Here is a 27,672-nt window from a genome sequence, read left to right on the forward strand (position 1 = left end):
TAACACAAAATTGTTGACATCAAATTCCCATAATACTGATGTACAGAACCCTTCTCTGCAAATAAGGTCCAAAAGGCCCAGGCCCCTCCTTTCATGCCCACCAAACAGGCATGCTTCCATCAATAGCAAGTAGAAAAATAGATACTATACAATTTACATGAGCATAAACCACTTTCTAACAGCCTTTACTGCTTCCAGATTAGATGTGTCGCAACAATTTCTGTGTCAGCAATCTCAGTCTTTTCCTGCACTTTCACATACATTCTCCAAGCATCTTCAGCAAATGAAGCCATGGACTCGAACACTGTTGGAAGATGTTCCTTGAGAAGATCAAGGGTGGTGTTTCTCCGGCCTTGCACTACTGCAGAGTGCTGGTGCTTCTCATTATCCACACGAGTTCTGTACTCGTCCAAACGAGCCCTTTTTTCCTGCAACTTGTTCTCTGTAGTCTGGCCAGACCTTCCCGCAGACTTGTACCTGTGGTTGGCCGAGTGGGCTCTGCCCTCCACATACTCCTCCTCAAGCTTCTTGAGAGAGAGTGTCTGCTGATCTAAGCTCTTTGCAGACCTCTTTGCCTGTTTCTTTAATTTCAGCTCATCTGACTGATTTTCCTCTAGAGAGTGGATCACAGCGGCAAAGCTCCTGATACCGTCGACGACTTTCTGCCGGGTTTCAAGGCCCACAAGGGAATCTCTCCACTCTTTTAGTAGCCGGGAGATTGGAGCCCCCTCTGTCCAGTCAGAAGAGACTTTTTTGCCTTTCTTACTTGGCTCTTTTGTTTCACACCATCTCTCTAACCATTTGTGCAGATCATTGATGTATTTTTTCTGAGACCAGATCCAGTGCTGGAAATGATTTTGCCACAATTCAAGCTCCTCTTCTAGGTCAACAATTGCCTTCTTGTGTGCTTCGCTGGCCTCATCCCCTGTAACAGAGTTCTCAAAAGTCTGCATCTTCAATGCAATTGCTTCCTGTGCTCGGTGACACTCCAACATCATCTTCCACATGCTCACTAACCTGGCATTTACCCAAAAATATTTTAGAACATCACTCATGAGGTTTTTTTTTTTCCAAAAAAGAGACTTCTATTAATTAAAATAAAATCATACAAAGGGAGATCTCAACATATGCTCCCATAAAAGCCCTACAGGAGTGTAGGAGAAGAAAATATCATGGTTCCAGTCTCTCATAAATCTTCTGCATTTTGTTTGCGCAGCTCTAGAAGATCCCTCAAGTGGCCAAAAGAGTGTGAACGATGTCACTCCATAATACTGCGAATACATTGGATGTCATAAACATGAATACCCTTGAAGGCCTCAGAGCATCTGGTCAACTTGGGTGGGGGGGGTATCCTGCCCCTATGAACAAGTATAACAAGATCTGCTCCCCTACCCTCAAAAACAAGCTATGGGCCAGACTTAGAAAATCATGCACCCCAAGTAATATAGATAGGACATAGTTGTCAAGTACGAAATGAGACGAAGGTACAAAAAACAGTACCGGTACGGGACTTTCTATTGCAAAAAAATAAGTTCGATAGAGGTACGATCGACTTTAAAAAACACTTGAAAAAAAAGATATTTGTACACATTTGGGGATGCAGTGTCGAGAGAAGGTGGCAAGGTAAAAAGCCCCCATTGCCCAAACGGCCATAAAAAACAGTAAAACAAAACAACAAGAAAAAAACAGCCATAAAAAAAGCCACCCCAAAAAAATGGCCATAAAAATAATAAAAAAAGTTTCGCATTAGTTTCGCTCGCATAGTTTAGTACCATACCGTTTTTTACATACCTCATGAGCAGGACTAGTTTCACAAACAACTATGAGATAGGATCAGCGCGGATCTCTTGATACTTGGCACATGAGTTTTGATCAACGTAAACTTATCATCTCCATACATGAAACTCATATACCCTTGCTATAAATTCATGTGAAATAACCCAAAAGCTGTCAACCAATCACATCCAATACAATGTCAATGGGACCCATTTTCTCCCCCCCCTGGATCCCCGTTCAGATCCTCACCAAGGGGTAGAGAGAGAGGTAGGCTCTCAAGCAACGGAGCACCAGGACCCGACCGCAGATGACCCTGCTGCCAGAGAGTGGCGGACCGTTGGCCCACACCTGGGCCATCAACTAACTACCAAAGCTAAGCATCGCCGCTGCGCGGCCAAGCTGGCAAAGTACAAAAGGATTCGGTTATGTCACAGAACCGTTTCAAGCATTTATCACAACTCCCAGCCGTCGGCGATGGGCCCCCTCCAATCACAGCGAGGGTCCCTTTGGTTTGGCGACCGTTTCCCCGCAGAGATTCCTCCTCCGACTCTCAGTTTCCAATGAGGCAAGCTGGCCCCACTGAACCCCCGACGAGCCCCTCCCAACAGCCTTCCTCTCCGATGGACAGCCCGTGGATTAAGAGTCAACTTCCGTTACGGAGATCGGATCTATCGAGGAAAGGAGAGTGGAGTACAAGTACCAAGCCAGTGCTTCCTTTTGGACCGAGGCTGGCGATAGAGTCACCAGGGACTTCTTTGAGATAGCAGGCACTCACAGGCGAAGAGAGCCATGGCCAAGATGGAGCTATTGTTTCTGACCCCATGTGAGAGCCATCGCCACTCATTTTCACCACGCTTCATTCAAAAAGTGACTTACTTTAACCGCCGTATCCAAAACGTACGAAATTTCGGAGATATGAAAAAGCAGATGGAAGGGTCATAAAAAAAGGTTAAGTTATGTGTCGAGGGTGTCCCATTATCCCCACAAGGGATGGACACGCATGAGAGGGTCTAGCGGCACACATAAGAGGTAGTTCTCCCCACTCTTCGGTCCTTATTATTAACTCCCTTCACTGCAATAGAGCTGGCAGAGGCATTGATGGCTCCTCCTAGGGGCAAATGCCCGGGGGCGGACGGGCTTCCAGTTTCTTTCTTTCTTCACCACTGGGACCTCATGGAAGGCGACCTTCGAGCAGCCAGCCTTCAATGAGATTATGACCACAGGTCCATGCCAGAGAGGCTTTTAGAGGATTTAATACACTTGATTCCTAAGGAGGGTGGTGATAGATTGGAGATCCGGCAATGGAGACCCATCACCCTTCTTGGGACCGCCTACAAGATCTTGGCCAATGCCATCAGCCGGATTCCTCAGGAGTGGCTGAAACCTATCCCAAACACCCCACCCCCTCCCCCCTCCCCCCTCCCCCCGAATCTTCACAGAGATGCGGCCCGTGGATTTAGCCTAGCTTTTGAGGACAAATTTGCAGCCAGCTTACTCCGAGCTTGGGATAACCTCAAGCTGGCCCTTAGGCAGCTAGCTCCAGTAGCCTCAGAGGAGCGTATGCGGAAGCCACTGATCTGGAACCCCTAATCCGTTTACCCAGTGGCCATATGTTGGGGGCCCAACCTCATGTATCATGAGACGTGTTGAGCATAGGACCTGCCAAGTCCCTTCGAGATTTTGCACACAAGCCGCTGCCCCCAGAGGTTCGAGAGAGAGAGAGGCCTAGAAGGGATCCAAGGTGGAGACAGCTCAGCCTCGACATCGACTCTGCTATTCCTCAGGATTGGCTGACACCTATCCCACCCCCACCCCCCCGGCCGATGACTTGGCATGTTTATTAGGCATGATATTCTATTGGCAGTCCATGGAGCGATGAGGATTGTGGTTTGCTCACTTTTTCTATTGGTCCCCATGGTAGATTAGAGAGATCCGAGCCCCCCTTGGAGGATTTCAATGGTTGCACCTTACAGAGGGCGAGGGTGATGGGATTCCAAGCACATGAGTGACACATAGACCCCCCGCCGGCCAAGGTAGCCAAGGAGAGACTCTAGCGGTATGGATTTGGGAGAGCCAACCTCTCACGCACCTCCAATGGGACCCGAGAGAGTGGACTTGGCGTGATCCTGTTGATCAGAGGAGACTCTGAATGCCCCCTTTTTCGCATACATAACGCGGCTAGGCCGCAGGATTCAAATGCCAGATATTGACGGCACCCCGATAGCAGTAGTACGTTGGCAGTCACAGAGCCTCTCCCAACGTTCTCTCGTGGATTTTTGGAAGAGGCTCTAGGACAGTTTTTGGCCTCGAAAGAGCACCCTCTTTCTTTGGTTGATAGTACACAAGAGCTTGGTGGTAGGCACGTGGTTGGCCATTGGAGGTCAACCAGCAACTTGCCCAAGGTGCAACCACGCTCAGGAGTCTCAGCAACATTGTCTTTGGGATTGCCTTAAGACTCAACAGGTTTGGCAACAGATTCTCTGCATCTTCACTATGGACAAGACCTCAACCCATATCATTACATGGAGAACTGTCGCTTGGGCCACAGACGCTAAGGTTGTCAGGGCTTATGAGGAGGATGGTGGGGGGCTAAGCCCTTAACCGGAGGAGAAGTGCATCTTTCTCCACCTCTTGATTATTTGTTTCCCCACACATGGAGGCAAGGTATCTAGCCCTTCGTGACTGTTTTTTTATTAACTAATAGAAGGATCTTTTTCTCGAAAAAAGAATATAGTAGGATCACTTCTCAATTTGCCGAAGTGTTGGGCTATAGATACCTACATTCTTTGTGCTCCTTTGCGCTCCCATAAGCAATGATACACTATCTCGGATGAAGCTGGGCATCTAGGACAAGAAGGGCCCGCGCCAAAAATAGATCTCCATTGGTTGGTGGACAACCCACCGTGTAGAAATGTAACATGCGGAAGCTTGGGGGTGGGGGGGGTCGGTAACTTCAATCCTCAGAAAAACAGCACACTTGTCGCGACGAAATTAACGCACAAAACTGAATATAGCTGTGCACAAAAATAGAGAGAGAGAGAGAGAGAGAGAGAGGGGGGGGGGAGGGGGGGGAGAAGAGGACACAGTGTTGGGTCCTGAATAACCTCTGTAAGGCCCCCACCACGAATGGTATATTTGCTTTTATTAGAATGATGCAAAACTAAAATAAAGACTAAACTTGAACCGTCTTGGTTGAGATAGCTCTCTGCCCTTGACCTTCAATCCTTCAACCCTTCTGCGTTAGCTTGTCCTTAGCTGTCCTGCCCTTTCGTTCAGCTTCAACACTTGGTGAATTATGAGATGAATGGACTGAACCATGCAATGGGTATTTATACCCTTCACGGATGCTAGTCGGCTGGTTTAAAGCCCGTCGGCTGCCTGAAAATTGCTCCACGACCAGAAAATACAGCATTAAATGCTTTAAAATCTGTGCATCACCAAAAACAACTGCTGGCCATCAAGCGCCTCAGTTCTGGCTGCTGGGCAGCCTGTGTGGGCTGCCCCACACCTGGCCTACAGCCCTCTAGGGCTGCGTACCCTGTCGGCTGCCTGTCCAGGAGCTGTAGGGCTGTCCTACAGCCCTTCCATGGCCATCCCGTGGCTGGTGGCCACAGCCAAGCCCTTCCTGGCCCCTATGGGGGTGGTTCTACACCTCCACCATGCCCATATCTGTCCTTGGGGTAGCCCTATGGGCTGCCCCTTTCCTATATGCAAGCCCTAACTGTCTACACAGTGCTCTGGAGACTCATCACTGACACAGAACCACTGACATCATTCCAGAGGGAGACTCACAACGCGGACTGGAACTGTTTCATGTGCAGGACAACGCACCCCTGACCTCGGACGACTGGAATGGAACCCTGGCTGACTCGTCCCGAACTCGGCTCACATGGGACCAGTTTTCCATCCCAGGTCCTGCACCTTCTGTACAGATATGTCTACGTGGCATCCACGCGCGGGGTGCACGTGACAAGAAAGCCAGAAGAAGTAGGATATCTCGCTCCTCTTGACGAGTGCCGAAGTCTCTGTCAAAATGTGACCGCTCCCTACAGGAGACCTACAGATCGGAAGACAATATACACATTTTTAGAACAATTAATTTAAATGTTATTAAACAATGGAAACAACATCAGCAACACAAATACTAGAAATACTGAAAATACAAATGACACCAACACTAGGGCCGGAAAGGGCCGACCCCCCCCCTCAATACTTTTTGTATTTCTTGGAGTATTTATATTTGTACAAGTGTCACGGGCCTGACTGGCCAGATTTCTCCACAAGGGAGTGAAAACAACCAAATAGAACTAGTTCAAGTCGATGAAGAGGTGTTGGTCGGAGTAGCCCCAAATCACAGGCTCATTCCCACCTTCACTGGGTGGACACCTGCCTTTCACTGGTCTTCTGGGACCGTGCACCAACAGGCACGCTCGTACTAACGCAAGCCAAGCGTACACCGCGGAGGAAACGTGACCTGGTTCTCCCCAATGAGCTTGGCTTCCAAATTCCCTGGTGAGTCTAACCGTCTCACTGGCTCTCAGGAGCTCTGAGAGCACGGTTAACAACACCACACAGGGAAATATACTAGCCACACCAAGAAGAATTTCCTGAACATGGTCAGCAAATACATACTAGACTCCTGCACTACACAACTTAAAGCATTTTCTAAATTTAAATTAGTAAATTTCAGATTTATACAAATGAGAAAAAGAATATGAGAGTACCTGGTACGGTGAGTAAAATCCACATACAACCGGTATAATTTGTAGCAGGTACAATCAAGCACATTAGGTACTTCACACGTGTGCAGGTACAACCAGCCAGCAGGTACACGTGGCCAGCCAATAGGTTCACATGGGCAGCCAACAGGTACACATGGGCAACCAACAGGTACAGTAGGTACACAAGGGTAACCAACAAGTGCAAGCGTGGGTAGTAGGGTTGTGTGGCGGGTACTGCATGGCTGGTACAGGCATGGACAGCAGGGCTGAATGGCGGGTACAGCAAGTACTGACGTGGGCAGCAGGCGCGTACAACAGCCAAGTGATGGATAGAAGAGGCTGCAGGCGATGGAGAGAAAGAAGCCACCAACCCACCACACGTGGGAATTTTCCAAAAATATTTCATGCAAAAGCTTTATCAAAGGTTATAAAACCTTAGATCCAATTTAATACTGTGGGCACCATCAAAAGAAAATGTCCAGCCCTTCTTTTAAATATGTGTGAACACATTAGCTTATAAACATTAAAGTTAACCATAGCTTATGGATTTTACATTTTAAAAGGGACAAAATGACAATACTTACCACCTGTTCACACGCCACACCACCAAGTCAACAAACAGCATTCCACGATACACTGGGGGCGTCCCCGTCCAGTGTACTGGCACGGCATAACAAGCAGACACGCAAACAAGTCATGCAAAAATAAATTTATGCATGCAAGCATAAATGCATGTGCACAAATAGTGGACAAAATCTCCCTTTCATGAAACTTGTACAAGAGGTTCCTGTCGGGCACAAAACTAGCGCGACAAATATAAATAAATATCTCCTGGTCTTCCTATGGAGTGACAGTCCCATAGGCAAGACACCAACCTGGCCATACACGGGTGGCACCAACAGGCTCCCGTCCATACAGCACAAAGCAAATCACACACGGGTGACACGAAACTGGTTCCCGTCCATGTAACGCAGCACTGGTCGCGCACACGGGTGGCACTGATCTGGCTCCCGTCCATGTGACACCATAAAACTGGCCCTTTCACATGGGACACTGGCCTGGCCCCATGTGAACATGGCACGAATCTGGCCGCTCTATGAGTGACAGTCCCATAGAAGTGGCTCCAGAAATGGAGATGGACCAAATGGTGGCATCCCCCCAGGCTTCTAAACAGTTGACCTCAACTGAAAAGCCTCAAGATATGCCTGTAGAAGCTGAGGGTAGTCAACAAAATAATCCTCATCTACCCACTTTGCATCAATTGGTAAATAATTTTTAAATTTCACAAGGCATCTCCTGGAAAGCTTCCCATGTGGTAACTTTCTCTCCTTGTGAAATACAATCTGCTCTGGCTAAAGGATCTCCTCAAGCTCATCAACTTCTGGCGGATCTTCTGTGACAGGCGCCTCTGGATCTGGCCCCACATACTTCCGCAAAAGACTCACATGAAAAGCATCGTGAATCTTCCAATGGCTGGGTAAAGGACACGTCATTGATCTTGTCAATCACTTGGAAGGGTCCATAATATCGAGTAGAAAGCTTTGGATATTATCCCTCTCGTCTTGGCCTCTTCTGAAGCCTAGCTTTCTCAAATTTCAGCAATACTCAATCACCTTCCTTGACTTGCATGTCTCTCCTATGCTTGTCAGCAACCCGTTTATGCTTATCTTGTGACCTTGCAATGGCTGTCCGCACCTGAGCAAAGGCTACATCCAAGTCACGCACATACTCATCAGCTGCAAAAATCTCATCCTTTGAACGAAGGATGGGTGGCAAGACCACTCTGCCATAAATAATCTCAAATGGGGCCTTTCCCGTGGAGACATGAACTGTGTTGTTGTAGGCAAACTCTACAAGTGGAAGATGCTTCTCTCATGGAGTCTTTTGATCTACCACATAACACTTCAACAAATCCAACACGGCTGAATTTGCAGCTTCACTTTGGCCATCCGTTTGGGCATGATAAGCTCATGAAAACTCAAGTTTAGTGCCCATGTTATCAAATAAAGCCCTCCACAAGAGGCTCGTAGTCCTGGGATCTCTATCCCCAACAATGGACTTAGGCATACCATGATGCTTGAAGATGTTAGCAAGAAAAAGCTTCACCATATGATCAACTTTAATGGTTTTCTTGACGAGCAAGAAGTGAGCTTGCTTGCTAAACCTGTCCACAATGGTCCAAATAGCATCATTCCCATGCTGGGATCTAGACAAGTCCATAATAAAGTCCATAGTAATACTTTCCCATGGCTACGAGGGAATCGGCAATGGCTGAAGCAAACCTGGAGGTTTTTGCCTGTCAAATTTCACCTTTTGGCAAGTAAGACATGCACGTACATATGCCTCAATGTCTTTACGCATGCTTGGCCAAAAGAAATATCTCTCAATCATGCGTGTAGTAGGCATGATACCTCTATGACCAGCATAAGGTGGAGCGTGACAGTCCTCCATAACCTTTGGATGCATTTCCTTCACCACAGATAAGCAGTTATCCTTCATAAGATAACCCTCTTGATCACATAAGAGGCATGTGAGCCACCAGCCATCAAATCAATCTATATATGGCAAAAATCAGCATCCAAATGATACAAATCTCGCATGGCAAATAAGTCCCCATGAGAGGCCACTGAAACTACAGCCACATAAGGCCTCCTAGATAATGCATTTGCCACCACATTTTTCTTTCCCGGACTATGTACAATCTGAAAATGAAACATGGAAAGAAAGTTTGCCATTCTCATCTACTTCTCCGAAAGCTTTGTTTGAGATAGAAAGTATCTCAAGCTTTGATGATCTGTCTTGACTACAAATTCAACCCCAAGAAGATAATGTTTCCATATCTTTAAGGCATGAATTACAGCCAAGAGCTTTTTCTCATAGATATCCATATGAAGCTCGGCATCATGCAATCGACGGCTCTCATATGCAACTGCATGACCTTCTTGATTTAGGACAGCCCCTATACAATCGCCACAAGCATCACATTCCACTATGAATGACCTTTGCAAGTTGGGAACAATCAATACGGGTCCACATATGATAGCATTCTTGAGTTGCAAGAAGGCATCCTGCTCCTTTGGAGTCCATTTAAAAGTGGCTTTCTTCTTCGTGAGATCATGTAGAGGGGTGGCTATCATAGCAAAATGCCTTATGAAGCGCCTGTAATATGAACATAACCCCAAAAAACTACGTACTTGATGTACATTTTGCAAGTCTGGCCAATTCCGAATGGTTTCAATCTTGGCAAAATCCATTCTTACACCATCCTTGGATACAATGTGTCATGTGCACAGATGCCCATGGACAAGTTCCTCAGCTAGTCCAGAAAAGGCAGCCAGAAAAAGGACCATTAGAACCAGAAAATGGAGCACAGAGAGCTGTTGGTAGTATAGACTGGAGCAGGGCTTGGAGAGCAAGAGGAAAAAGCCTGTCGGGTGTACCAGAGGTGGAGGCGGCTGAACCAAGTTGAAGGGGGGGCTGCAGGCGCATCATCGAAAACAAGCATTAATGACCAGTCGGTTGAATTAAATAAACTTTAATGAAATTATGACTGACCAGCAGTCGGCCAGCATAAAAAGGGCTCCAAGACCCATATAAAAAGGCCCCCTTGCTCTATGTTGTAGTCATTCAATCCCACTAGGGGTTTGGATCCTTAGAGGTCCCATAGGGGACAGATTTTAGGGTTAACCACCTTTTTATGAAGGCAGCCCATGGCTGCAGATATGTACCCTTTTTGTACCATAGTATATACTGAATTTCCAGCACTTCTCACTCTCTCTCTCTACTCTCTCTCTACTTGCGTTTTTACATCAGATGGTGCGTTTTTGCATCAGAAGGTTTCCAAGAGTGTTTAGGGCTGAAAGAAGACTACCCAGAGCTTCCGCGTGTTACATTGGTATCAGAGCATCAGGCTCAGCAAAGCTAAACACTAATTCAGTCCCAGATGATGGCGTACAGGTCCAAGGTACAGGAAAGTACACGGATTCGAAGCCCAAGGCAAGAACACAGATCGGGAAGAACTCCCAGGAGGTTTGTTGGTGGTGTTCCACAGTGCCAAATGGGGATGGCAGTTCCGTGAGCCAGATAGGTTCTCAGGTAACGGTCCCAAGGGAGGTTGATCCTCCAAGGGTGATGTGAGAGTGCCAGACTCAGTTCCAGGAATGAATACCAAGAAGGTGTTCAGAGTCAGGGCAGGAATGGATGGTGGACTAGAGGAAACCAGATGCATAGATCTTCATCAGAGACAGAGTGGTTTGGAGAACACGCCGGGATTTCAGAGAAAAGGGTTTGCCAGGGATGGATGATGACAGAGGGACTTCGGGAAAAGGATTGGGATGATGACAGTCATCCAAGAGCAGGTTGAAATCCCATCATCAAGTTTAGCAGAGGGGGATGTCATGTGCACAGATGCCCATGGACAAGTTCCTCAGCTAGTCCAGAAAAGGCAGCCAGAAAAAGGACCATTAGAACCAGAAAATGGAGCACAGAGAGCTGTTGGTAGTGTAGACTGGAGCAGGGCTTGGAGAGCAAGAGGAAAAAGCCTGTCGGCTGTACCACAAGGGAGTCGGCTGTACCAGAGGTGGAGGCGGCTGAACCAAGTTGAAGGGGGGGCTGCAGGCGCATCATCGAAAACAAGCATTAATGACCAGTCGGTTGAATTAAATAAACTTTAATGAAATTATGACTGACCAACAGTCATAATTTCATTAAATAAACTTTAATGAAATTATGACTGACCAACAGTCGGCCAGCATAAAAAGGGGTCCAAGACCCATATAAAAAGGCCCCCTTGCTCTATGTTGTAGTCATTCAATCCCACTAGGGGTTTGGATCCTTAGAGGTCCCATAGGGGACAGATTTTAGGGTTAACCACCTTTTTATGAAGGCAGCCCATGGCTGCAGATATGTACCCTTTTTGTACCATAGTATATACTGAATTTCCAGCACTTCACTCTCTCTCTCTACTCTCTCTCTACTTGCGTTTTTGCATCAGATGGTGCGTTTTTGCATCAGAAGGTTTCCAAGAGTGTTTAGGGCTGAAAGAAGACTACCCAGAGCTTCCGCGTGTTACACAATGTGACCCAAATAATGTATCTCTAAAAGGAAGAACTCACTTTTCTTGGCATTAATGAAGAGTTTATGCTTCCGCAACTCTTCAAACACTGTGGCCAAATGAGCCCTATGCACGAGCTCATTCTTGGAGAAAACCAAGATGTCACTTGTGAATTTTCGATGGGGTCGGAATATCCTATCCATCATACGATTAAATGTGGCTGGGGCATTGGTGAGACCAAAAGGCATCACCAAAAATTCATACAATCCCAAAGCTGTCCTGAATGCAGTTTTGTGGACATCCTGTGGCACCACTCGTATCTGGTGATAACCACTCTTCAAATCAATACGGCTGAAACAAGCCGAGCCATTAAGCTTATCCAAAATGTCATCAATACGCAAGATTGGAAATCTATTCTTGATGGTGAGCTCATTTAGAGCTCTATAATCCACACATATGCGGAAAGACCCATCTTTCTTTTGAACAAGAAGCACGGGAGAGCAATAAGGTGAGGAACTTGGCTGAACCAAACCTTTCTCCAAAAGCTCATTAACCTACTTCATGATCTCTTCTTGTTGTGCGGCACTCACACGATATGCGGGTTTGCTAGGTGGAGAACTACCTGGCACAAGATCTATGCGATGATCCTCGGGCCTTTGAGGAGGTAGTTCACCTGGCAATGCAGCAGCAAAACAATCTTTATATGCATGAAGAAAATTCAACCTATCCTGAGTCAAAACATCCACATTTCGATGACTTGGTTCAATGCTATCACGAACAAAAACCAAGTACGCAAAAAGACTCTTTTTCATTGCTTTATTAATCTGGATGTGAGATACAAGTGGGATAGAATCCCCTTCCTTGCCAGCATCAATAACATGCATGCGCCCTCTATGCATAAAGAAAATTCTGTTTGTCTTGTACTCTTTGCGGGGCTCAAGCCTATGATGCCATGGCTTGCCAAGCAATACATCGCATCCATTAAGTGGTGCAACCAAGAAATGCTCAGGATCAAGGTAACCCGGCAACTTCCCAATAAGTGGAGTAACCTGTAACATGCGAAAGCTCTGGGTAGTCTTCTTTCAGCCCTAAACACTCTTGGAAACCTTCTGATGCAAAAACGCAAGTAGAGAGAGAGTAGAGAGAGAGAGAGAGAGAGAGAGAGAAGTGCTGGAAATTCAGTATATACTATGGTACAAAAAGGGTACATGTCTGCAGCCATGGGCTGCCTTCTTGAAAAGGTGATAACACACCAAAATTCAGTCCCAAACTAGGACTCCTACTGACTCAAACCCCTAGTGGGCTGAATGAATAAAACATAGAGCATGTGGCCCTATTTATATGGGTCTTTGGACACTCTTTATGCTGGCCGACTGCTGGTCGGCCAGTTCCATGTCCATACCAACTATTCAGCGCTGCCCGACTGATGATGAATGCTGCCCGACTGGATCTGCTACTTGTGTATGATGCACCTGCTGCCCACACTCTGCTGACGTCAGCCGACAGCTCTTCTGGCAGCCAGCATCCTCTGTCCTGCAGCCGACAGCCATCTGATCCATGCTTTGCTCCAAGTCCTGCTCCATGTCCACCTCAGATGCTACACCTGAAGCTCCTACATTCTAGTTCTACCTATCTTCTACTGGTTCATGGTCTTTATCTGTTTGCCTCTTCTGGATCTAGCCCGGAGAATGTCCATGGCATTTGTGATGCACATGACATCCCCCTTTGATGACGGGAATCCAACCTGCTCTTGGATGACTGTCATCATCCCAATCCTGTCCCGAAGTCCCTCTGTCATCATCCATCCCCCTGCCAGACCTTTTTCTCTAAAAACCCGGCCTGTTCTCCAAACCACTCTGTCTCTGATGAAGATCTATGCATCTGGTCTTCCTCTAGTCCACAATCCATTCCTGCCCTAACTCTGAACACCGTCTTGGTCTTCATTCTTGGAACTGAGTCTGGCATCACATCACCCTTGGAGGATCAACCTCCCTTGGGACCGTTACCTGAGAGCCTATCTGGCTCACGGAACTGCCATCCCCATCTGGCACTGTGGAACACCACCAACAAACCTCCTGGGAGTTCTTCCCGCTTCTATGCTCCTCGCCTTGGGCTTCAAATCCGTGTACTTTCCTGTACCTTGGACCTGTACACCATCATCTGGGACTGATTCAGCGTTTAGCTTTGCTGAGCCTGATGCTCTGATACCAATGTAACATGCGGAAGCTCTGGGTAGTCTTCTTTCAGCCCTAAACACTCTTGGAAACCTTCTGATGCAAAAACGCACCATCTGATGCAAAAACGCAGGTAGAGAGAGAGTAGAGAGAGAGAGAGAGAGAGAGAGAGAGAGAAGTGCTGGAAATTCAGTATATACTATGGTACAAAAAGGGTACATGTCTGCAGCCATGGGCTGCCTTCTTGAAAAGGTGATAACACACCAAAATTCAGTCCCAAACTAGGACTCCTAATGACTCAAACCCCTAGTGGGCTGAATGAATAAAACATAGAGCATGTGGCCCTATTTATATGGGTCTTTGGACACTCTTTATGCTGGCCGACTGCTGGTCGGCCAGTTCCATGTCCATACCAACTATTCAGCGCCGCCCGACTGATGGTGAACGCTGCCCGACTGGATCTGCTACTTGTGTATGATGCGCCTGCTGCCCACACTCTGCTGACGTCAACCGACAGCTCTTCTGGCAGCCAGCATCCTCTGTCCTGCGGCCGACAGCCATTTGATCCATGCTTTGCTCCAAGTCCTGCTCCATGTCCACCTCAGATGCTACACCTGAAGCTCCTACATTCTGGTTCTACCTATCTTCTACTAGTTCATGGTCTTTATCTGTTTGCCTCTTCTGGATCTAGCCCAGAGAATGTCCATGGCATCTGTGATGCACATGACATAACCTGCACCTCTTTACCAACAAAGACAGCTTTTGCTTCAATTTGAGGCCCCATGTCCTCAACCTTAATACCCAAGGCGGCTGCCATCTAAATAGAGATGAAGTTATCTGTTGCACAATCATCAAACATAAATAGAGCGGGCTAATCCTTGATTTGACCCCATGCTTTGCATACCGTCCTCTCTTTTCCATCATGCTTTGTGTTTCCCTGCACATCGGGAACTGCATGCACATTTGCCTTGGTTTGCTTGTCCTCATGCTTTGGTTTGCGGTTAGGGCATTGTCTAAGCATATGCTCTTTGCTGCCACAAGAAAAGCATTTCCCCTCCTTTGCATATTGCTCCCTTTGCTCGGGAGTCAAGCCAAATTTGTTCTTCTTTGGCCCATTCCTTGGATGAGGTATTTTCAGCTTTACCTCCCTTCTGGACCTCCCGGAAGCTCTTTTTATGTGGCTGTCCACCTTTTTGCAGATTTGGGACAGCCTTCTCTTTGCCCTTAGAACCCCCTTGATCTTGCTTAATTTTGAGCACCAATTGCTCCGTAGCAAGAGCAAAGGCTATAAGCTGTTGCAAAGTGTGTTTCGGGTGCAATTCAATGCCCGAACGATAAGCTGGTTGCAATCCAGAGTAAAACTTTCTCTTTCTTTCATCCTCGAAGATTTGCATAAAGGGAGTTACCTCAAGCAACACTTTCCAAAACTTATTGACATACTGCTACACACTTTCATTATCTTTTTGCTCAAGTCTATCCCACTTTTGGGTGAGAGTTTGCTCTGCATTAGGAGGCAAGAATTGGGCATAAAATCTGTCCTTAAACTCTTTCCAAGTGCAAATGGGGTCTTTGGTGGTCTTTTCAGTGATCCACCAATGGGAAGCTGTCCCCTTCAAGAACATGCTTGCATGACGAATTTTAGACTTCTCAGTGAAGTCCTCATCGCTAAAAGCAATATCAAACTGGGCCATAAAAGCTAGCACCTTAGAGGCATCATACTCTCCATGAAAGGCATCAAATTTCACGGACTTGTCCCCTGCCTTGAACTCCTTGAGCTTCTTGGGATGTGGTACATGCTCTTCTCTTTTTCTCTTCCCCTTATCCAACGGGGCAGCTCTCTCCGATATGAGCTTCATGGGCAATGATGGGTGTTCCACTAGCCAAAGTGACATGGGTCTTTGATTCTTGTGGCCCCACTGCATGTGACCTCGCTGAGAAATGGCTTGTCTCGCCACGAGACAACTCAATAGGCAAGGTCTTTTGGCTTGCATGCCGACCACTGTCCCCATGATGTACATACCTAGAATATCCAAATGGCCTTGAGCATGCATAAATCTGTTTCCTCCTATGCCATGATGCATGGCGAGAGGTGACTGATACTTCTTCTTTATGCAAGTATGATCTCAACCTTTGAGAGGCTGGGTTCCATGTTACAAACGAGCTCTCTCTGCATGAGCCTCATGGGCAATGATGGGTGTTCCACTAGCCAAAGTGACATGGGTCTTTGATTCTTGTGGCCCCACTGCATGTGACCTCACTGAGAAATGCCTTGTCTCGCCACCACGAGACAACTCGGTCTTTTCGCTTGCATGCCGACCATTGTCCCCATGATGTACATACCTAGAATCCAAATGGCCTTGAGCATACATAAATCTGTTTCCTCCTATGCCATGAGAAGTGGATGCATGGCGAGAGGTGACCGATACTTCTTCTTTATGCAAGTATGATCTCAACCTTTGAGAGGCTGGGTCCCCATGCTGCAAACGGGGTGGATTCTTGGACATAAGCTGTCCATCCTCTCCCTCTTTAAGGTCACCCTTGCGGATAAGATAAGAGAGTGGCAACTCCCTTGGCTTCTTACCCACTTCTCGAGCCATAGACTCAAAAGTCATGTCCACCATAGCATCAGCTTTCTTGGCTTCTATAACACTTCGTACATGGGGGTCCTCATGCAAGAATTTCAGCTCTTGCTCTTTTGCCTGCAAGAGCCTCTTCATGTGCTCCAACTCAGCCCTCAATGCATTGGGCTCTTCCTCGTGCATGGATTCTTTACCGCGTGATGGCTACAGGAGACCTACAGATCGGAAGACAATATACACATTTTTAGAACACTTAATTTAACTCTTATTAAACAATGGAAACAACATTAGCAACACAAATACTGGAAATGCTGAAAATACAAATGACACCAGCACTGGGGCCGGAAAGGACCGGCTCCCCCCTCAACACTTTTTGTATTTCTTGGAGTATTTATATTTGTCCAAGTGTTACGGACCTGACTAGCCAGATTTCTCCACAAGGGAGTGAAAACAACCAAATAGAACTGGTTCAAGTCGATGAAGAGGTGTTGGTCGGAGTAACCCCAAATCACAGGCTCATTCCCACCTTCACTGGGTGAACACCTGCCTTTCACTGGTCTTCTGGGACCGTGCACCAACAGGCACGCCCGTACTAACGCAAGCCAAGGGTACACCATGGAGGAAACGTGGCCTGGTTGTCCCCAATGAGCTTTGCTTCCAAATTCCTTGGGGAGTCTAACCTTCATTGGCTCTCAGGAGCTCTGAGAGCGCGGTTAACAACACCACACTGGGAAATATACTAGCCACACCAGGAAGAATTTCTTGAACATGGTCAGCATATACATGCCATGCTCTTGCACTACACAACTTAAAGCATTTTCTGAATTTAAATTAGCAAATTTCAAATTTATACAAATAAGAAAAAGAATATGAGAGCACCTGGTACGGTGAGTACAATCCAGATACAACCGGTACAATTTGTAGCAGGTACAATCAAGCACATTAGGTACTTCACACGTGTGCAGGTACAACCAGCCAGCAGGTACACGTGGGCAACCAATAGGTTCACATGGACAGCCAGTAGGTACACGGCAGCCAGCAGATACACAAGGGCAGCCAAGTACAAGCGTGGGCAGCAGGGCTGTGTGGCGGGTACTGCAGGGCTGGTACAAGCGTGGACAGCAAGGCTGTATGGCGGGTTCAGCACGTTGGTACAGGCGGGTACAGCAAGTACTGGCGTAGGCAGCAGGCGAGTACAGCAGTCAGGCGATGGATAGAGGAGACTGCAGGCGATGGAGAGAAAGAAGCCACCAACCCACCACACGTGGGAATTTCCCAAAAATGTTTCATGCAAAAGCCTTATCAAAGGTTATTAAAACCTTACATCCAATTTAATACTATGGACACCATCAAAAGAAAATGTCCAGCTCTTCTTTTAAATGTGTGAACACATTAGCTTATAAACATTAAAGTTACCCATAGCTTATGGATTTTACATTTTAAAAGGGGCAAAATGACAATACTTACCACCTGTTCACACGCCACACCACCAAGTCAGCAAACAGCATTCCACAGTACACTGGGAGCGTCCCCATCTAGAGTACTGGCACGGCATAACAGGCAGACACACGCAAACAAGTCATGCAAAAACAAATTTATGCATGCAAGCATAAATGCATGTGCACAAATAGTGGACGAAATCTCCCTTTCATGAAACTTGTACAAGAGGTTCCTGTCGGGCACAAAACTGGCGCGACAAATATAAATAAATATGTCCTAGTCTTCCCATGGAGTGACAGTCCCATAGGTAAGACACCATCCTAGCCATACACGAGTGGCCCCAACAAGCTCCCGTCCATACAGCACAAAGCAAAAATCACACGGGTGACATGAAACTGGTTTCCGTCCATGTGACGTGGCACTGGTCACACACACGGGTGGCACTGATCTGGCTCCCGTCTATGTGACACCATAAAACTGGCCCTTTCACATGGGACACTGGCCTGGCCCCATGTGAACATGGCACAAATCTGGCCGCTCTATGGAGTGACAATCCCATAGAAGTGATTCCATAAATGGAGATGGACCAAATGGTGACACAAAATCTCCTCTGAAATGGGGGGGTGTAATGTCATACACCTCCTAGTGTGATGCCTAAGAGTGGAAACTCTTTGGGTCTGCTCAAGCATGAGCAACCTAGTGTTACACACAATGTAGCTAAAGAAAGGTATGCTCCTCATGGGCTTAGTCACACATCAGCCACCAAGGTCTCAATGTAGATATTCCACCATATAGCCATAGGCACCATGAAGCATGAGTAAACCTTCACTAGGGAAGGGTTAGTATACCAACCCTTCTCAAAGCGACTCACTACTCTCACAGGACGGATCACACAGCCAAGTGTGATCACTTGTACATGTCGGTGCCTTGCGGTTTGTGTTTTTGTATCATGGTCCCCTAGTAAACCATACGAGTCGCCAGGCTGGCTGGTTTTCCTTTGTGCTTCTTGTGAGAAAATAAATCTTTTTGTGGCTTATGGCAGCCTGCTGCCCTCTCATGTTCTATGTGGTTTGTATTCCATTGCCTCCAGACTGAATGGAAAGAAGGCAACAACCTCTTCCTCCTCTGCCTTCAAGAATCCCAACACCTGAAGGGACACACTTGTCCCTGAAAAAAACCCAAACCACAAGTGGTGATACTGATCTAAAAATGTACCTCAAATAAAGTGGTTAGGTATAGCTGATTCAATCTATGCAATCTGTCAATGACCCCCTTTGAGATGCTGGGTAGATGCCTCTCTCTCATCGTCTGGAAGACTTTTAGAATTCCTGGAGTCCAGAAGAACTGTCGTTGCGCATCTCTCCGTCATGGCCAGTGCATATACCTTGCTCCACCCAAGGGTCCACCAAGATCCTCTCATAAGGTCATTCCCATGTAATGGGCTACTTGTCAGCCTCATCTGCTAAGCTTTGCAGTCCTCTGGCACCCGGTCGAAGTTTCAGCAGTATCAAAAGAAGAATAGCTTCCTCGGGCCAAGGGAAACAAGTTTCTCTGAAGAGTTTGTGAGGTTGCCTCTGCCAATCTACTTGGAAGAATCCCCTTCCCAAGTAAGCGGGCCTCAGTAAAATGCAAGGCAAGCTCTATGGCAAGTGCAGCAAGATCCAATCCCTAGCCTAAGAGTAGGAAGGATGTTACCCGAAAATCTTTCCAATGAGTGCGGTCTTGATTTCTTTATCAAAATCTGCCTGTAAGGTATTAAGCTCGTCTTGGGGGAAAAGGATGGTGGTGGGGGTGGAGGATGATAAGCTTGGGCAAATGCCATAATGCCAATCAAAGGGCGGACGGACGACTTGAACACAGAAAAAACTTTTCCATATGTTGACGCAGGCAAAGAAGCGGGTGAGGCATGAAGTCAAAGAAGTTTTATTCAAAACCACTGCAAACAAAATTCACTACAGATCTAGGCCTTGCTGCTCTATTTTTTACTGTACCCAGCTATGACAATCCCTCTACGAGCTGAAACCCTGATGCTAGTAAGCCATACCTGGATCGCTGAGATTACTGTGTTTTCCTGTAAAATTGTGTTGCAGGAAACCCTAGATCCTCTTCTCCCGAATGAAAAGCAGCATGCATGTGATATTTCACTTGCCTCACTTTTCATTGTACATGTAAGGTTCACCTCTTTCCCTTTTGGCGCTTTTGGCTACCCACCTGACATAAAAGGCTGATAGGAATACTATAAGCCTAAGGCCAGTAATTAATTGCTCCTTTCTTCAAAAGAAGACAATGCAGCTCACAGAGAAAGAGAGCTTCCTATTTTCATTCACCATCCAACCTTCCCAAAAGCAACGTGTGTATGCTTCCCAGATCATTTGTGGCGATTCCTCAATTTGGGGCTTCTACACACATGGCTAGACTGAATCTCCCATTGCCCTATGGCTGCAATGCGGTCAATTTCTTCCTTTTGCAGCCTTCAGCCTTCAGCCACATTAATTAATAGCCTGGGCCTCCCCCTAGGCATTGCCCACCTCAATCATTCGCTTTAGCCCTCTAGATTCAAAATATACACTGGGGAAATCCCATTAATACAGGAACTGTAGCAGTTCCTGCCCGTCAAAAATATTCAACTCCTCCAAAAACACATTAAGGAATTCCTTCTTTATACTTACTCTCTTGAGTAAGTATAGTCCTCATCTAAAAAACATGTTAGAGACTCCATGCTGATGCATAAAAAATTCACAACATACACAACAAAAGCATTCTCACTGAGACACTTTCAGCAAGTAAAATTACACAAAACAACTAAGAATGCATACCCTCCCAATAACTCATATAACTGGGGGTACAATTCTTCATTTGTAAGGTCTTGGATTCTCATTGAAGCTACATGTATCGCTCTGAGAGACACCATAAGCTGCGTGTCTAATTTTTTTAGAGTAGCTCTCATCTTATCGAGCACAACAGGACCGGCACCCTTAGCATTAAGGTTGTGTAATTGCTTGCATTTCTGGTCAAAGGCCATCCGAATAAGTTCTGCTGCCTGCAAAACAAATCATGAAGCCCTCAGCCTTCCACACCTTAAGAAGAGCAAGATAAATAATGCTTGAGTTGTTACAGACACAGACCAATCAAAATTTGTAGACTAGCAAGTTTGCATGTGTGCACATCCTGTAGGTTATGTATGCATGCATCCATGTGTACTTGTATGTATGGTGAACGTGCATTTATATGCACATACATCTATACATACCTATGTACATGCACACGCGCACACAAACACACACACACACACATATATATAGGTATGAATAGATGCATCCAGATAATATATATATATATACATATACATACATACACACATAAATGTATGTATGTATGTATGCCTATGCATATACATGTGTACATGCACATATACAGTGTACACACACAGACGTGTGTACAATTTTACAAATATATATATATGCATATATACAGATGTGTATATGTGTGTGTGTGTGTGTGTATAATAGTGTGCACATATATACGTATATGTATATATCTGCATACACACACAAATATATATATATATGCATGCATGCATGTATGTATGTTTGTATGTATGTATGTATGTATGTGCATATGTGTATGTATATATATCTACATATAAATATACATGCATACATACATACATACATACATACATATATATATATATATATATATATATATAGAGAGAGAGAGAGAGGAGGGGGGATTGAGAGACAAACTTGCATGTGTATAAAGCACATACGTACGTATATACATACATACATAAATGTATGTACACATATACATATACATGTCTGCATACATACATGCATATATGTGTATATGCATTCATGAATGTGTATGTAGATTGTATACACACAATGTATGCATGTGTATTCACATATATACATACATACATACGTATATATGTATGTAAGTATATACACACATATGTGCATACGTATATATGTATGTAAGTATATACACACATATGTGCATACTTATATGCATGTATGTGTGTATGTGACCCACCTCCATTGTGTGGACAAAATGCGAGCCAACAACTAGACTTACAGGGCAGACACAGGCAAGCTGTACAGCCACGTGGGCTGGTTATGCAAAGATGCTGGTTGGGCAGGTCCTACATGTTGGAAGGTTGGCGATTTCGAGCGTGTGATCTATGGCTAGAAGGTGCCTTGGATTATCCCATAAGTGGAAGCATGGGAAGTTGAAGAGCCATATATAGGCTAGAGAAGCACCTTGTCATAATCATCTCCTCTATAAATAAGCATTTTCACCAGTTTAGACATTTCCTAGTGTGAATGGGTCTCGTGGACTCCAGGGAATGGGGTACAAAGAACTTGGCTCCCGGAACTTGGTCAAAGGCGCCCAAGACAATTCCCTAGATATTGAGATCATCACTTGAGCCCTAGTGTCACGTTGGAAGCATACCAAACAAGGCAGACAAGCAACCGGGCACCATGGACAAACAATTGGACAATCAGGCAGGCCATACAGCCCATGGACAGCAAAGATGCACGTCCTACAAGCATGGTTCCGTAAGTCAACCCATGTGAAGAACCCTATAAATAGGCATTCACATTGTCAGCAACCTGACTGCGAAAGGGGTCTGATGGACTCCAGCACGCCCAAACATATGGCTTTGGGAATAGGGGATTATCCAGTGCAAAGACCTTGGTGTTCCAAACTTGGTCAAAGGTGCCCAAGACAGTTTCCTGGATGGTCACTTCAGCCCTGGTGTCCCATGGGAAACATGCCTAGCCGTCAGCCAAAGATCTAGGAAGGATTTGTGCAGCAGGAACAAGCTTTTATAAGGCTGTCCACACTCTAAATGAGTGTGGAAGGACAATTTATTATGTGGGCATCTCGTGTTTTTAATGATGTTTAGACATACAGTGCTTGACATTCTAGTGTATTTTAGACATACAGTGCATTATATTAAAGAAAAGTCTACGCTACAAATATGAGACTTATTACAAAATCAAGCTTTTTTTTATTTTCAGTAACCCTTATTTCAAGAAATGATTTTTCATATATTTTAATTATAAAACCTAGAGAACTCAAAAACAAAAAACAAATAGTGTTTTTTTTTCGAGCACTCAGCCTCACATATCATGGTTGGGCTTTTTATCCCGGGTATTGGATTTTACATTCAATTAATTCAATTAATGTATATGGTGGACAAAGTAAATATATATTGAGCACTTGGGAATATGGTCTCGCCAACACCTGCCATACACAATCCATGTACCTGTACCTGTTGCAGCCCGTACACCTCTGTAGAAGGCCGTACGGGCTGTCATCAACGTCAAGACGCTCCCACGTGCGATAGAAGGCACGAATCTATAGGAGACAGCGCCCACTTTGGAAAACAACAGAGATTTCCATCAACTTAGACAATTCTACCTCTGGGTTGATTATTTGTATTTTCCAAACAGCTTCCTCTGTTGTATAATTGGGCTTGGGTTTTCCAAATTATTACAAAGTTTGCGCAGATTACTATCCTGCAATTGTGATGGTGGACGTCTTTCTCATTGTTAATCTGTCTATGTCAACACGCCATTAGGTTTATAGTGTATATGCACGTACGTATGTATGTAAATGCGTACATATTTGTTAAAGAGTGTCGACAATGTAGTTATACATAAAGATTGTAAAAAACAAATGCGTACATATTTGTTAAAGAGTCGTGCGTGTATGTACATGCACATAAATTGTTAAGAGTGTCTTGCCAAAGCCATTAATTGACAATGTAGTTATACATAAAGATTGTAAAAAACAAACTTGAGAAGCATAAATTCATATATGCATGTATACATAATATATGGGAATGTATATGTATGTATGTATGTGTGTGTACATATGAATGTATGTATGTATGTGAACGTGTGTAAATTACGGGTGTGTGTGGATGTGGGTGTGGGTGTGGGTGTGTAAGAGGTTACAACGAGCAATGTATATCGGCAACACTCATAAGAAGTAGATCTTTCCCAACACAAAACTTAAAACTCAACTTGCACAATACCAAAGATAGAGAATAATAATATTGTATTACTAATGTGTGCCCCCATGAAGAAAGCTTCAATGGCTGATCTAAGACAAGGGTTGTATGCTAATAAAGGCTAAGAGATAAACTTGTAGCGATGACTAATGAACTATAAGAAGAAGGGGCTGGTATATAGACTTGGATACCCAAGCCAGCTACAACTAGACCATTCTAGATAGTCAGTGCCATTGTTCTCGGTGAGCCGATCATGGTCAATGCCACCATCCCATGGCAATCCAAGCTCATCTTGGACCCCATTTGGGCCCCTACAAACTTTGGACAAGGTGTTCAAGAGTAAAGTATACCTACCCTCACTCATTATGAGATAATGGCAATCTTCAAATTTCATGCGAGCCGTCTCTACACTATCCGGCCTCCTAGGTCACCATGGCTAATCCTCATACCGAAGGATATGTACAAACATGAGCGAGGACATAAGACATCACAATATGAGGGTGGAGCATTGATATCCCAACACCCATCTCCAAAGGTAAACTATCTCTGTGGTTTGATGCCTAGTGCAGCTTCATCCGATCCTTAATAAGAGCCTTTGTGAAGATGTATACGTAATTCTTTATCATCAGATTATATACCATCTCACCCTCTTTGAACATGATGAGCTCACGCACAAAGTGCTACTACATCTCAATCTATTTCATACCTGCATGAAACACAAGATTTTGAGCAAATATCCATGTAGCTTTAGTTGTCATATTATTGCAAAGTTGTGGACTACTTCATCACATCCATATCCTCGTATAGAATCCTCCTTGGTCGTAATGCCTCACAATATGCAAAGCATGCAACTTTGTACTCAAGCTCTATCAATGATAGTACAACTATGGGTTACTCATTTAAACAATGCATCTATCACTAACCTAGACCTCTCCCAATGTGAAAGAGCTTCCACGATGCCCAAATATTCATTGGTGTACAAGCTTTGGGAATGCAAGATTATCCAATGCATGGTTCCAGGCACCCAAAACATCTTGTGGGCACCCTCAAACAAAGAAGGGCTTGACTCGTGGGAAACACACCCGACCAGCGCTTGAATCTCAGGAAATGTCTCCCATGTGAAAAACAAGATCTCAAGGTTATTGTTTTATACGAAGGCTGGACACTATCTTGTGGGCAACCTGGGCATAAGATTGGGGCAAGAAAGAAACGAGGGCATCTTACGGGTGGTCGACCACATCTCCAGGTGTATAACGTTTACACTCTTACCAAAGCCAAGCACAATGACATAATGGCAGGGCAATATACCTCATGAGAAGAAGACAATGGAAAGAATGCCCACCTTCACTTCATCATAGAGCTTCTTCTCCCATGCGTACAGCCGCTCCAAAGTTGAAGCATGGCTGCCAGCCATGCCACATTCTGATAAATCGTTGTCTTCATATGCATCTCTCATCATAGAAGATGTCTTCCTAGACCAATGCGATGTGATTGCATTGAAAACCTTGGACGAATCTGAAACCAAAAAAAAAAAAAACTCATGAAAATCGATGTCACAACCCAATGCCCAGGACCGGCAGAGAGCATACCTTTTGAGCCTGAGATTCTTAAGTGACGATGCATCTGTGTTTCTAGCATCCTGGACACATCCCGCCCGCTTTTGCATGCTCTTGCAAACTGTTCATCGATGTGCTTCACAGCCTCTGTTACATTCCTTTCCTTCACAGTGGTGAGAACAGCAAGCTCTTTCTTTGCCTTTTTCTTCCCATCATTCTCTGCCACCACCTCCACCTCTTTCTGCACAGTTGACACGACAACCCACTTATCCTTCTCCATGCTATCGTTGACAGATCCATCTTCATCCATCTTAGTATCAGATAATCCAACCTTTTCCTCTGAAACAACCCTCTTCTCAATATCGTCAGACACAGTCTCATCCATTTTGTCCCTCTCATCATCTTGCCCCCCTTCATCTTCCTTGTGTTCCACCTCTTCTAGGTCAGGCATCCCCTCGTCTTCGCCTGCTTCATCAGATTCCTGTGTGTCTTCATCCTTCAAGTCACCAACCCGCCTGTTTCGTCTCTGCTCTTGGAGATGAGAGGGGATAAGTGGAGGAGTAAATATGCCGAATGAAAACCATGAAGAATCTGTAGGAAGAGAGGATGAAGGTGGGGGGCTGTATGCCTCGAGAGCATCATCTAGGTCATCCCTTGCAGGGGAGTAATAGGGTGGGGAAAGTTCGCTGCCTCTATCGGGTGATGCTATGTCATGCACAGAGTAGGGCAGGGGGGTGTCAACGATGTCTGCTGGGTAGCTCGTAGCATGGAGAGAGGGAGGAGGGTTAGATGGTGAGAATGGAGATGGGTCAGTGGATAGTGGTGATGGAGAGAGTGGGGGACTCCCGGTTATGGCAAGGGGAGGGGTTGAAGGTGGGTTAGTGTTAAGATTGAGATTCGAGGGACGTGATGGAGGTGGAGAGAGAGCAGAAGCACGAAAGCTTGAAGCAGGAGGGGACAAGTCTCCTACAGAAGGTGAAGAAGGTTGAGGTAGAGCTAATATAGGGCTACTGGGAGTTCTAGGAGATGACTGTAAATCAGAGATTTCTCCTTCTGCGAAACGCCTAAGCGCAAACCCGACACTTGTGAGGCTCTGTATGTATGCAATGTGTGCCATTGCAAACTCCTGCCTGTGATTCATGGCATTCTGTATAAGCAATCTGCGATCCTTGCATCTCCTCATCACGTCATCGCAAGTATCCACCAAAGGTATAGAGGTGGTACAACCCATCCCTTAAATATGGCACAGCGCCCTTCAGAACCCTAAGCTTCAGAAAATCATCAACATGCTACATTGAAACTACTGTTTAGCATGACCATCTGGGTGGTAGCCATGTATCCAGAGAGTAAAACCTTGACAAGAAAGGCGTTTTGCCCATCATCTTGGCACCTGACAAGAAATGGGAAGTTAGAAATCAACCACTTTGGCCTTGATAAAGAAATGGGTAGTCAAAAATCAACCATGTTGACCTCCATATGGCCCCAAACAGAGAAATGGGTCCTCAAATTTTCAATCTTAGACACTCAAAAAACACATTATTGAATTGCATTATTAAACCACAATTAATTTAACATTATACTTCAACTTAAAATTCTGCAGAGTTTCCAGGCTTAGTTAGTGGGATACCATCCAACTAAAGAAAAGGGGTAACTTACAGACCTAAAAACGTTTGATGGCGATGACGATGAAGAAGCAGAAGAATAAGAAGAAGAAGAACGCCTGCTTCATTTCATCGCCCAGATGAAGGTACCGTTGGGGTTCGCTTTTAGCAACAGTAAGGGCACACAGGTAGAAGGACCCAGTTGAGGTAAACGTTGTGTATGAAAAAGCTATGGTGGAATTCAAATGGGTTGCAGTGTGATTAAGGTTTGGAAGAAAGAAGAGGGGGGTGAGGGGTACGAAGTGCCCGACAATCAGAACAAAAAGCTCTCAGAAAAGCTTGGGCCTGGCGATGGAAGCTTTGTGATAAGGAAACGGGCCGTTAAAGGCTACAGGTAAAGGGCTCTCGCTCTCTCTCTCTCTCTCTCTCTACAGAGTAAAGAAGCAAAGGAGTACCTGCAGGTTTTGCAACTCGTGTAACTGTCAGCCAGCGTACGAAAACCTCACCTTCCCGAAAGAGAGACTCTCGACGCAGAGAGAGAAACACCGCCAACTTCGGATTTTGAGTTTACAGTAGGCACGTGTGAGCTCAGTGCCCACCGTGCCAAAACTGCATTTTCCTGAAGAGAGAGAAAGTGCAGAGAGCTAGCCCGCTAAAGGCTCTAGAGAGAGATTCCTTTGTGCACGTATTTGATTATGATGTCGGGAAATTTCATATTTATATTCATCCACTTATTGCGACAAA

The 27,672-nt window shown here is 45.4% G+C and overlaps 1 protein-coding gene across 3 annotated transcripts; it reads right to left on the reverse strand.

The window, feature by feature from the left end:
• Positions 1-27,619, reverse strand: LOC147603451 (protein ALTERED PHOSPHATE STARVATION RESPONSE 1-like). 3 transcript variants are annotated; one of them, XM_086796836.1, is made up of 5 exons: positions 27,435-27,619; positions 25,361-26,717; positions 25,114-25,286; positions 20,560-20,783; positions 1-1,017 (listed from the first exon to the last, which is right to left on the reverse strand). In XM_086796836.1, exons 2-5 carry the CDS (start codon positions 26,556-26,558, stop codon positions 186-188), a joined length of 2,427 nt encoding a protein of 808 aa, XP_086652962.1. In that variant the 5' UTR covers positions 26,559-26,717; positions 27,435-27,619; the 3' UTR covers positions 1-185. The 3 variants fall into 3 exon arrangements, with proteins under 3 accessions (XP_086652962.1, XP_086652959.1, XP_086652961.1); XM_086796833.1 differs by having other exon boundaries at positions 26,988-27,619; XM_086796835.1 differs by having other exon boundaries at positions 27,384-27,589.
• Between the last annotated feature and the right edge of the window lie 53 nt (positions 27,620-27,672).

Source organism: Cibotium barometz, chromosome 64 (genome assembly GCF_041138505.1).
Source record: "Cibotium barometz isolate CiBa-2024 chromosome 64, ASM4113850v1, whole genome shotgun sequence".
Taxonomy (NCBI): Eukaryota; Viridiplantae; Streptophyta; class Polypodiopsida; order Cyatheales; family Cibotiaceae; genus Cibotium; species Cibotium barometz.